Here is a 13,468-nt window from a genome sequence, read left to right on the forward strand (position 1 = left end):
GCATAAGAAAAGCAACAGAACAAATACTACCATTACGTATATCCCTTTACAATTAAGATATTATATATATACACACATATATTTTTATATTAGAGTATTGAGTTTTTTTTTTTTTTTTTTGGGTTTATGGTAACAAGGCTTAATCACCCTAAAATTATAATTAAATAATACATTTCAAGGCTTTAGGCATGACAACTTGATGGAACTCATTCTTACACATGTTAGAATGTTTTAACATCCAGCTTTTTTTGCCACACAATACTTTCTTCACAACCTGCACAGATGGAAGCAGAAGTTCTCAAACCAGCAGGAACTGAAAATAATAAATGTCTTAACAGAACACAATATGTCATGACGGGTCAAATGAAATCAGAACAACTTGCTACTGTTACAGTATGAGTTTCCTTTACAAAGTTTCATGTTATACACTGTGCACCCTGCCTGAATAGAAATCTGTGCTATCTTGCATTGCATCCATCTTTAAATTCTCTGATTTGGACTATATTCGGTCGAATTTGTATATCCAACCAAGTTGATAATAGAGGAATATGTTTTGTTTTATTTATGCAGTTAAAAAGCACACACTATTGCACACTGAACTGAGTGAATATCAATACTTAATTTGCCCCCACACTGCACTTTCTCAGAGATAACGAGACAAAATGACCTACATTCCAACAATGAGCCAAATAAGTTTAAGAAAAGGACATTAAGTAAGATGAGACGGATAACTCTTAATTAGTTCTAAGAGTAAATGTGGGACAGCCAAAAAAACAATGAAAATATAATTCACCAACACACAAATGTGTTCACACACCAGGTACACCTGCTACGACAGAATCTCTCGTTCCACGTCATTTCCTCCCCACAAATTCTTGTTTTTCTCTTTCTTCTCGTTCCCCTCACATTTTCTTATTTATCTGACGGAAAACAATGAGGGGGAAAGAAAAAAATGAATAAGGCATGAACTCACCATGAACGCTGCAGTGCTGTTGAGACATTCAGAATCCAGCGTTTCAGACACTACACGCTACCATTGCAGTATTTTCCTAACTATAAGCTTAAGTGCCTTGTAGACAGAAAGGCAAGGCACAGTAGCAGAGGAAGACAACAAGGAATATGGGACACACCCTGAGAAACAGTAGCATGATACTTATGTTCTCCTGCTCCTCTGCTGTTATTGCTGTCTCACTCCTGCTAAGTTACTTGACACTGTTTTTCCTTGCCCTCTTTCTCTCTATAACTCCGTCCAAACAAACATGCACCAAACTGGGAGGGCCTACATCAGAGGGATGCAGAGGATCCGATCTTGTCCCTTGCTCCTGTTGTGTCCATATGCGTGTGTGCATGCTAATGTTACTCGTCATCACAGTGCTGAGAGAGGATCCATGATTTACAGGCAGCCATACTAATTGATTCCAGCTATTAGGAGCACAGGGCACTCTGCACTGCAGTTTCATGCGATCAGTGCGCTCTGTGTTCCACTGTGCATGCCTGAGTCATGTACAAAGATGATGCATAATCTGTTTTACTGTGTGTCATCAGTTCTCATGAGCTTCCACTGATTAAAATAAAATATAAAGAAACACATCCAAAACACACTGTCAGACAATCCCACACATTTTTAGTCTGTTAAGACTTTACAAATAAAACAAGTAATGGTAGCAGGTAGAATACTGCAATGTTTAAAGTCAGGACTAAAGCACGTAATATTAAGTTCATCTTAACTCATCTCTTCCAAGGAGCCACTGCTAGAGAGCATAAATAAAACAGCAACTCTAAACCAGTCACCCAATACCTCAATCTTCCATTACAGCTGCAGAGAACAAAAACGAGAGATAAAGGCAGGAGTTGGAGGTGGGTGAAATCTAGATGGACACAGGGAGGCTGAATCAGGGGGGTTCAAATTACCTAAAGCACATTGCAGGCCTGTTGTCTCTCTGTACATAGGAAACAAAGCCCCATTCACAACAATGTCATAAGAAGACTGCAATGTAAAGCCATTTGATTGATTCATGCGTAACAATTAAAAAAAGAAAAATCTTAACGAATATAAACAAATCCTTAAACATGATTTTTTTTTTCATTGTTAAAGTACTTTCTTCCAAGCAGAGAATATTTTAGCTATTGGGATTGTCGTCCTGCCCTTACGCCGATGCACACATCATTAGAGAAGAGACTTTGCTGTGAGAAGGAGAGGAAGGTAAAGCTTTTGACTGAAGACTACGATGCCACATGAATTAAAAAATATGCACTGATAAATAATTTATAGTAAACACTACAATATTCCATACAAAAACTATTTTTGCCAATTTTGATGGAGACTGCATTTTTATGGTGACTTGAATTCACACGTTGATACCCCCAAAACAGCTCAACCAATGGCGTGGGTTTAGGGCGGGACTACATCTGATCGGGGAAGCTTTGGGAAACCAGTTTCATTCATTTTGCAAGTTTGCTTAAACTTTAAGCCAAAACATGAACAATACAGACACTAAGACATGACAAAGTATGAACACTACTTCTTGACCTTATTTCACATAGTTAATAAATGTGCATAAATACACATTTTATAAACCTCCATTTGATTTAACTTAAATAAACATTGTTTTTGTAGCACTATATGACTTCATTGTTAAATTGAACGCTATTGTAAATACTTTCCTCACATACATTAAAAACAGAAATCAACAATTAAAAACACATTCGACAATTTTCCTGGGTAAATTGGCAACTTCACGTATTCTAAAGCATAGCTTGACAGTTAATAATTTCTTTATGGGATGCCTATCAATATTTCACTTGTAAGTGCTATTTCTTGGTTAATATCTAATTTCATATTTGCAGCAGTCATGGGAGGAAAGTGTTACCCTGCACATTTTTAACATCAACTTAACATCAACGTTGCTAGGAGATGTATGACAAATTAAAACAATGAGTTCTAAAACAAATTTACTTAAAATAAATATGAAACATATCTGATGTCATCCAACTGGATGTAACGAAAGACTCAGATTGGATCTGACTTTCAACAACAAATGTTGACTCCTTGAGACTGCAAATCGAAGCAAAAATAGGGGCAAAAGTTGTGTAGAATATTCCAGCCTTTAGTTTTAAACCTCATATGACTTGCTTAATACTAAATATAAAAAAAATTCAGAGATACTAAATATTCAAAATAAGTAGAGCCATGCTCAGTGAAGGGTACTTTTTACAAATAGAGTTAATGACGACATTGAATACAGAAACTATTTTTTCATAATTTCAGTTCAACCTTACTACATACAAAACCACTCAAAAAGCAAGTACATTGCACATTTTGTCTTTTAAAGTCTTGTAAAAATGAGTGCAGGTGTGTAAAGTTAACATACCTTTGGTATTTTCCTGGAGTCTTTGGTTGAATGTTCTTTATGTGGAACTTTACCAAACAGTTTCCACCCAGGCTCTCGCTGTTCTTCCAGTGCACCCGTGTCCTTCATCCTCTTAGCAAAAAGACTCCTTACAAATATTGAAAAGAAATAACAGAACTGAGCCAACAGTTCAGAAAATGAACAGTTCAGAAAATGAACAAATTTGGCCCTATATTTTAAGCAATATGAACTCAAGACATTTATTTATTATTAGAAAACGGTTCGTTCCAGTCCTTGATTCTGATTGGTTAATAGACCACTGGTCATTTGTCAGTTGCGTCTTGCTTCAGTCCTTTCAATATAAAAGTCTTCTCTACTGACTGACTCACTCATAAAGACAGTCTTTGCCGCCATCTAATAGCGAAATAATGTAACTTCTGCTGCTGTTCACAGTCAGGGACTATTTTTTCCAGCGGAAAAAGGGCTTAGTGATTTTATTTCATGAAAGTTGCATTGATATATGATTTTCGGCTTTAATATTTGTATTGTGTGGTAACCGTTTTATAAAAGCAATAAGGTACTCGAGGCTAGTGCTGTATCATGAATAAGTCAGGGCTGAAGGGCTCTGCGACGTCTTCAGTTGTGACTTATTCACGATACAGCACAGCCTCTCGTACCTTATTTCTTACTTATAGCACTTTTCATTGAATACTGCACTATAGTGGAGATTAAGGGAAAGGAAAAATATTTGAGCTGTTTTAAGATATCTCTTGAGAGCTTCAAGACAGTCCACATCACAATGAATAAAGGGCAGGTAATTCTGAGACATGGGTCATAAGATGAGCGCGATCACCCACAGTGCAGAATCTTGTTATGGGGACATAGAGGACAGTATTTAATCTTAGAGAACAAGCCAAGGTCCAGTTATGGCTCGTTTCCACCGAGCAATATGGTACAGTATAGTACAGTACGGTACACAATTATTTCTGCTTCGATTGTCAAAAGTTGTGAATGGTACCAAAATACCGAACCGTTCCGTACCACTTTTTTGGTACCCTTCCGTTAAGGTACCTAGTACAGTAGTCCAGTACCTAAAGGTTGGAGCTAGACTCAATGCAGAACGTTGATTGGTTGACAGAGAATTGTCACTTGCGTGTGCTACAACGGGAATGACAACACAAGAGGCGCCATTTTTTAATATGACACAATACCATTGCAACACAATGTTGTTTTTTTGGTCTTGTGACAAGGAGCCACATGCCGAGAAGCAAGAACAAGAACTGCTGTATGTCCTCCATTGTTGTTTACTGTGCGCAAGTTGTTGTTTTCTTCCTTGCACGAGAATGACGTAGTTCGCTACTTTCCGGCATACACCAAACCTATAAAGTAAGGGTACTGTTGGCGGTGGAAACGCAAGCCGGATCAGGGTTTACAGTCCTGAATCCTACTGTACTGTACTGTTTGGTAGAAAACGAGTCATTAGTGATCGAGCTTTATGAAGTCACTTAAGACCTTTTGAACCCTTTACTCCACACTACTCAGTGGCTTCACAACACTTTTGGTCAACAACTCATTTTTTAGGTTCCAAAATGATTGTGAATTGTGATACAAATACATGAGCTTTTCAGCAGCATTGAAACGGAGTGATTTAGTGGAAGATGGTGATATGGAATATTATGGGGCCAAGATCTGAAGTTTATTATAGTCAAATAAGCACTGGGTTGAGGCAGCAAGAGATTGTTGTTTTTGAGAGGATACTCTATAAGATACTCTGGATACTCTATAATTGGAAGTTCAGATAGAAAGGGATGTTGGCAAGAATTTGGCATGTACACATAAGTACACTCAGAATGTTTTTGTTGGCAGTTCCACTAAAGGCTTTTCCCTCTGTAACCATTTACAAAATCAGCAAGTGTATGATGTCGAGTGTTTTAAAATCTGTTCAGGTTTGAAAAGTTGTGTATATTCCACTCTTAAGGAAACACCACTTGCAGCAATTGCAGTATTTCAACTTGTGCTGTAGGTGTTGTTATACTAAAATAAAGGCTGAATCAGAAAAAAAAAAACATACTTAAAAACAGAAAACAGAAAAAAAAAATACTTTTAGGGTGCTACCCCTTGACAAACCACAGAAGTCAATGATAAAAAGAGCTTAGATAATGTGAAAAGTGAAAAGGTATCTACAACAAACAAACATCTATTGCCAAGAGCATTGTTAGATTTTCAAATGTACCCAAGAAAATAAAATGCAATCAAAAATGGTAAATTAGGAACAAAGCTTGAAGCTTGTTGAATAAAATTAATGCAACATTATTTGAAAGGCAACATTTGGATAAACTTGCACAGGCATATCACGATATAACTGAACCAATCTGGTTTCTTTGTGTAAGTTTAACAACAATACAAATGCAAATGCTACAATACCTGTGGAAGAAGTTGGCGAGTGGTCCCAGTCTCTTGGGCCTAGCCTCATGAGGCGTAGAGACCCCCACTGCCTGCCGTTGTGGGCTGCTCAGCTTGCCGTGTAGGTTAGTAGGGGGTGAGAGTGAATTATCAGAACGGTGCAGGACATCATCATTCTCAAATGTAACAACGGCGCTGGATTCGGATGTAACCATGAAATCTAGGAAGTCCTCATTACTGACTGACAATGTGGCAGAAAACTCAGTACTTAAACTGGACACACTGCACACTGAAATATCATCACTGCGGTTCAATGTACCCTTGCCTGCCGCACTGGAAAGCCCACTTGCACCGTAGAGACGTACCAAATCAAAGTCACAACGGGGGAAGGTGGAAGACTTGAGTAAGGAGCTATCTGAAATATCCAAGTTAAGTGTTGCTGGATTATCATCAAGTGGCGGTGGAACCACCAGCTCAGCTGTGTTGACCCGAGCATGAATGTGCTCAGGTGGGTTGATCTCAAGGGTGGGGATACCAGAGTCCTGAGAGGCCAGGCTACTGCGATCCTCATCACCAGTGCCGTTACATGGAGTGAATAATTTGCAGCCGAGAGAGACATGTGGGGGCTGAGAGCATGAGGGCATAAAATGGTTGGCATAGTTTTGGGTGAGAGGCTTGGGGACATTCTGCAAACACTGTGAAGTCTTGATTATTGATGATACCTGGGAATCTAGAAAGGCAAATTACAAATGTTGATCAGTCCTTACAAGTAAAAAGCTGTTAAATATCTGTAAGCATCAAGTCATATGGGTGTTTCTTCCCTTTTAGAAAATAAACTGACACTTTTCTAAAGCTAACAGATGTCACTTCCACTACATCAAATTACATACAATATAGTGTTTGATAGCATTCTGTGGTGGAAATGACAATGATGAAGAAAATGGCTGACTGCTTTGTCTTGATAATTCTAATTTTATAAAAGGCATTTTATGCATAGGGTTAGGGTTAGAGGCAGTTTGTGCAAAAAATACCATCTCTACTTTTGACTTTAGCCGTCATCACATATTTCAGGGTCAATTGACCCTTCGCTAAGCCCCGCCCTCCATAGTTACTGTTGCTATGCCTGACAAGCCTTTGTGCCTGGCACGTCTATTACAGTATGCATTACCAAGGAGATAATTAGTAATTTTTGGCGAACAGGTGAAATATCTGAGAGAGCAAGACAAAAGGGACTGCAGTATGAATTAGAGAAATATATCCACAACATAATATGCAACCGATTAGAGAATAATTTCATCAAAATTGAAGCTAAAGCCTATAGGTCTCAGCGCAAGCAGCAGCTGCCTCATACGCCGACCATTCAAATGGGAAACACACAAATTGAAGAACAGCTATGTTCATGCACAGCAGGGTAAGTGAAATTTGAAAATAATCTAATAATTATAAATCAAACAGCTTATCCATAAATCGTGTGGAATAAACACAAGACATTAGCCTGACCAATTTGCAATGATAACATTCTCCCGCTTATATTTTTAGCAAGCCAGGCTACTGCTCACACATCATGGAGTAAACGTAGGTGTTTTTGTTAATCCCGTCGACATTTAGTTGTGAATTGGGCTTTCCACACTGCTTGATCCACACCCGGCATTTCTCCCTTTGGGTTATAAGTTTCAGGAAAGGAAAAAATTCCACCCCTGGTCCAAACTTTTAGGATACCGGGTATCAGATTTGCACAATCCATACGCACAACGCTTCGGCATGTTTCCCTCGCTCGAAAGCTAGCCAGACCTCCAGCGCCTAGTCCTACGGTTGCTAAGCCACGATTGGCCTGTGGCGGTTTTTGTGCGTGGCTTAGCGAAGGGTCAATTGGACAGAAATAATTCCTAATCAAAAAAAAATAAAAAATCAACATCTCTCTATACATAACACCCTACATGGCATGAAAAAAAAACATAGAAAAACAAAAACGGTAGGGTACTGGTAATTTTCAGCCAGGAAATCTTACAGACTTTCCTTCAACCCCGAAACACAACACAATGCGCAATTCAAAAATAGGGATAAAACACCTGTGCAATAATCAATCCGGAAAATTCCTTCAAATTACCACAGTACATGATTGTACCCTATTTTTATGTACTTTTGTACTGCAGATTTTCCATTGGGTGACAGGTCTGTGCTCTCAATGTTCCAGGTAAATATGTCCTGAAGAGTGATAAGACTCAATGTGTGTGGCTGGGTAAACACTTCTCTGAGTCTTGCCTGAGTAAAACAGTACAACAACCTTTATCCTCCTTTAGTCGTAACACCCCATTGACCAGCTTATCTCCACATAATAGAGTGACATGAAAACTGTCCAGGAGTAGAGAAAGCAAGCTGAAACCAGACTAAAAACGTGACCCAAAGACATCACGTCAACACTCCCTCAAACTATGAGACAGCTGTCCTCAAACGTCCTTGATAATTTACCGGACAATATCTTCCATCAAAATTTGACCAAAATAGCTCTTTGACTTAATGAGGATAGAGGATGAATGATTGGAGAGTGGAGGGCCTGAGGACAGCACAGTAGCACATCAAAAGCACATCAAAAACAAAGTGGAAAATAGAGCAGCATCAGCTCACTATGACAAACAAAATGTTTATATTGTGCCTAATAAGGATCCAAAATATACAATGGGAAAGGCAACGAATAATACAAGCTCTACAGGTTCTTCTTCCCCAATTGAATATGGTTCAGTGTGCATCACAGGTGTGTGTAGCCACTCATCTACTGCAATAGAAACAAAAAAATTGCAAATAATCTACAAGCCAATACTCGATTGTGGACAGAACATGCCTTAACAAAGCTGTGAAATCTTCAATTGAAAGTGCAATCAGTAACTGCTGCATTTGACAGGACAATAATAGTTTAATTGCCCAACAATACACACCTTAAACAATAACAATGCTTTCACAATTTCAATGGTGACCCAGCCCACATATTTCTCAAATACAAAGAATTATTTTTGGTCGTTGTGTTTTAAGGTTTCTGTGTTCCTGCAGTCACAGAGAAATAGCCTGGCTAACAAATTAAGATTAAATTTCCAAGTGAATAATTAGCTTTTTCAACCAAAGAGCAATGAAGTACCTCATGTGCTGTTAATGCTTGCAAAATGAGACTGTTGCTCTCTGATGAAATCCTTCATAAGGCAATCAGCATCCTCTAAATTTCTCAAAAGCACCAAAGACAAACTGTTTTTTAAGGAACTGCAATTTCATGTCAGAGATTATATGTTGACAAAAGTTAACATCAGGCTACAACATTTTTATAACAATGAACAAAAGTGTCCATTTGTACTTTGCAGTCTTGACCCTACTGTAAATGTTCGTGTGTTTGTAGTTTATTCCCTCATAGAAGTGGTTAGAGTCTTGTATATGGTGGCCGAAAGAGCTCAACACGCTGCAAATGAAGAAAACACATGCAAATAGAAAAAACGCCACAAATTAAGAAAACATGTTTATCAGTTTCACAACACATGTGTGCTCCAAATACTCAAAACACAAATAAATACAGAAATGCGCTGCAAACAGCACAGACCACAACAGAAATGTTTCCAGGGGACCCCAAATAAGTGACGAACCCGGCTGGGACGTGCTAATTGCTCGTGAGCATCCCTATGCCCTACTCCCTTCGAAGGGCAGACGGCAGAGCCCTTGAAGTGGGACTTTGGAGTGAGCACGGCACTTGTGTGCCATTTAGGCCTGTCACGATAACAAATTTTTCTGGACGATAAATTGTCCAAGAAATTATCGCGATAAACGATAATATTGTCGTTCTGAGACCATTTTCATTTAATATAATTATAATGGCATAATAATGCAGGTACACCTTTTCAACGATCTATAAACTTTTATTTCTAAAGAATATTAAACATTGAAAACGGAAAACATTTTAAATATCCAAAAAATGAACAAAACAACCAAAAACAATGAAAGCAATGGACTCTTAGTGTCTGTTAACAAAATAAATGTCTGTTAATAAATAAAATGGATGTAAACAAAATTGCACTTCAAAAAATATTAAACATTAGGCTTTAGACATTAGGCTTAAATAGTGATACATTCCATAACAGGCAAAACTGACAGTTAGGACCTTTGTAAACAAATAAAAAAAAAGCCTCAAGCCATATCACACAATTTTGCACTGTTACTCCTGTTACTTTGTCCTCCTGTTACTTTGTCAAGTGATTGTGTACTGTCGGGAAGCCGGAGACGCACTTTATTGCGTGCATGCTACGCACTGAAAATACTTGGTTAGGATTAGGGGTGAGGAGTGCGTGCGTATTACACGCCATAAAGAGCGTATCATATGCACGCAAAAACTATTATTGGTGTATAAATGGCACGAGAAATAACATTCGTGGTATAGATACGCATTTTCATGTGATCGGGCTCGCTGTCGCAACTCACGACTAGCGTCTTCTCTCTCTCCCGGCAGTAGCCGCACACAGTCCCGCCGGCACTTTCCCATACAAAGACCATGTGACTGACAAGCGCCGCGGCGCCGCCTCCCCACACAAAGACTATGCAACTGACAAGAGGGTTCACTCCTCCGAGCGAGAGTGGTCATCCAGTCTCTTTGGGAGAGAGAGAGAGAGACGAGGAAAACAAACAAGCATGCAAATGGAATTATCGCGGCCGGAAAATTTTTTTTATCGTGCGATTAATCGACTTATCGACTATCGCGACAGGCCTAGTGCCATTATGTAGCCGTTTGGAACGCACTTGGTGAAGGGAGCAAAAAAAGACAATTCCTAATTAACTGATGTATAGAGTAATATCTTTCCCTCATGTTCTTTTTCTCTATCTTTTTATTTATTTATTTTAGTTTTCAGCTCATTTCTAATTTTGTATATTGTAGGCTATACAAAGTTGTATGTCCTTAACATGCCATCTCTGTATGTTTTGCAAAAAGATAAAAAAAGAAATCTTTGAGCTGTAGGCACGTCCCATCCGGGTTCGTTATTTATTTGGGGTCCCCTGGATACATTTCTGTTGTGGTCTGTGCTGTTTGCAGCACGTTTCTCTATTTGGTTGTGTATTTGGAGCACACGTGTGTTGTGAACTGATGAACATGTGTTGTGAAACTGATGAAGATGTTTTCTTAATTGCCGGGTGTTTTTTCTATTTGCATGCGTTTTCTTCAGTTGCAGCGCATTGAGCTCTCTTGGCCACCGTACTTGTACCCATGGGAGTAATTTGCGGGTGGGACATGTCCCCACCACTTTTTGCCAGGGTCGTTATTGTCCCCACCACTTTTAAAACATCTTGCGGCACGGATGTACCTAATAGAAATAAATAAAACATCTCCAGTTAACTAGAAGAGCACTGATTTCATAAGTTTTTTAAATAAGCGCTGAAATGTGTTGTTTTTACACTGCTATCAGTGGCATGGATACGGTGTTCTCTTGTGGCTCGAGCACAGCCTTTACTCGGACGTGTGGTTCAATCTATCGCTAAACACTGTTGCAGAGACTCTCTATTCATTCCAGTGAAATCACAACACAAAATGCTCACAAACATGTCCCTGCTTGATATATAACCACTGATGAACATTCGGTTTTGATGAGAGAGAAAAAAAAACGATACGAGTACGGATTAGAACTCAGACCTCTGACACCCTCGGCAAAAGTTATACTACTAGACCATTAAACTACACAAGAATAGTTTGCGGATCTATGGATTTATTCATGTGAAAAGTCTTAGCACTAACAATATATTTGCATATCTCATTAAATGACAATTAAACCCAATGTAGCCTACTACAATTGATTTCTGGACATCGTAATGTTATTGTAAACATATTGTAGCTACATATCTGATAGCAACCTCCACCACCAATATCACAAGGTTTTCTATTTTACTGGTTACATTTCAATTGATGGCTCTGAAAATCAGTTTTTCTCATTTCATTCTTTCATTGAGGTGCATGCTACATTTATTAATTTGTCAATAATTTCTGTTATGCTTTATCTTCTGTGTTCTAAAACACATCTGAACATGTTAAACAGACAAATCAAATCAAAAATAATTCTGTGATATAAACACCTTTTCTCTTATGCACAACTACATAACCGTAATAATACTACTTATGCTGTTACCATTTTGACATTCAAGACCCTAAACAAACAGCTTGGAAAAGTATGTTAGGCTACCTGTTACATACACAGGGCAACAAAGTTACTTTGAACTCACCATCGTTGTTCTGACAGTTTGTGTTGCTTTCACTGTTCGTAAGCTCTGCTTCAGCCATGTTCCTGCTGCAGGTGAAGGGATGTATGTGCGTCCATCACCCCCTCACCTTCACTCCAGAGTCCTTACCCTCCAACAAACAATACACCAAATACTATTATTATTATGATTATAACATCACACTGTCCGCTTACGAACACTTCTACATTTCATTTTTCATCTAACCTCTAAACTTAACTCAAACCCACAACTTTTCTCATTGCTGCTAGTGCACATTACACTTCCTCGGTTCAGGAGACGTTACATTTTTTTACAGGCAAGTGACTGACTGCAAAGAGCTCAAACTTTATTCAAACTTTTGCGCACGAGTAACGCTAAAAGCGCTAACGTTATAAAAGCTAATGAAAAGTATCTTACCTGTTGTGACGCTGCCACCGCCATTTTAAAACCTCCTCGCCGATATAAACGTGCCAGGAAAGCATACGAGTCGATAAATTCACCTGCCCTGACTGAATGAGGTGCAGGTCTGCCTCAAATAAAGTAAGAAAACTGGCTATTTCCACCTGTAGCAGTAATGTCGCGTTTCAGGGATACAAAACGTCACTAAAAGAGGGGCAGAGCGTTTTGAATGTGTTGGGACATAATGCGACAGTCAGTAAATCAGGAAGTGACCTTCAGTGCCCTATCAACACTGTACACACTGCGCGACGCGATAGAACTGCATCTACGCAGCTGCTTACAGTGTCATATAGCAATCTTCCATGAGTGATTATGGTTTTGTCGCCTCGCGTGAGGTTAAAGTTTGTTTATGCGTAGATACGGTTTAATGCTAGTTTTAATAAATCCAAGTAGGTGGTGTTTTATCAGTATCCAGTAGACAGACTGTTGCTATAGTAACTAAAACAACCCCCAAACCTGCATCAGGCTGATTAAAGTGAACGTCCCTCATTCCTCACACCATCTTTACAATGAAAACGTCTGACCATTGGGTGAAAATAACAGTATTTCATCAGTTGTACTGTCTAAATACTGTTTACTGTATCTAAAATACAGTTAGGCTACTTCAGAAAGAATTAGCAATATTAGGAGCCCGCTGTTTGCTCGTAAATGCATTTGATGTTACTGACAGACCTTAAAATTTTACTTTCATTTCACCACTACCAGGTGACAACTTATGAATTAATACATCTGGAACATGCAAATATTTGTAGCTGGATTTTATTGTGGCTGGTACAGCATACCAGGGGCCCAGGCTGTACAGTGCAACACAGTGGCGAGGCCTCACATTTTAAAGTGAGTGGACCCAGTGAAATAGGGTGGACCAAAGCCTAACTCTCAAATTACATAATTTTTTAATACATCAGATCAAATTAATTTGACAATTAAGATAAGTTAAATGTGATTTATTGTTAGCCAGCAGTTTCATGAAAACAAAATCCATTCAAAAATCAAAACTCGTTAACAATTCACAGAATAAGAAA

The 13,468-nt window shown here is 38.6% G+C and overlaps 1 protein-coding gene across 2 annotated transcripts in view; it reads right to left on the reverse strand.

Annotated features, from left to right (window-relative positions):
* The window catches only part of tbc1d14 (TBC1 domain family, member 14), a 29,474-nt gene extending 16,825 nt beyond the window's left edge, over positions 1 to 12,649 (reverse strand). Inside the window, exons 1-4 of one of the 2 annotated variants that reach the window (XM_081348882.1) lie at positions 12,405 to 12,649; positions 11,991 to 12,117; positions 5,775 to 6,483; positions 3,372 to 3,498 (exon numbers count right to left, since the gene is read on the reverse strand). In XM_081348882.1, the coding sequence (XP_081205008.1) occupies positions 3,372 to 3,498; positions 5,775 to 6,483; positions 11,991 to 12,048 (894 nt within the window). In that variant the 5' untranslated portion in view covers positions 12,049 to 12,117; positions 12,405 to 12,649. Of the gene's footprint in view, positions 1 to 973; positions 1,374 to 3,371; positions 3,499 to 5,774; positions 6,484 to 11,990; positions 12,118 to 12,404 lie in introns of those variants that run through there. The other variant, XM_081348883.1, reaches the window with a different exon arrangement.
* Positions 12,650 to 13,468: the final 819 nt, after the last annotated feature.

Source organism: Scardinius erythrophthalmus (assembly GCF_964197995.2).
Source record: "Scardinius erythrophthalmus genome assembly, chromosome: 2".
NCBI lineage: Eukaryota > Metazoa > Chordata > Actinopteri > Cypriniformes > Leuciscidae > Scardinius > Scardinius erythrophthalmus.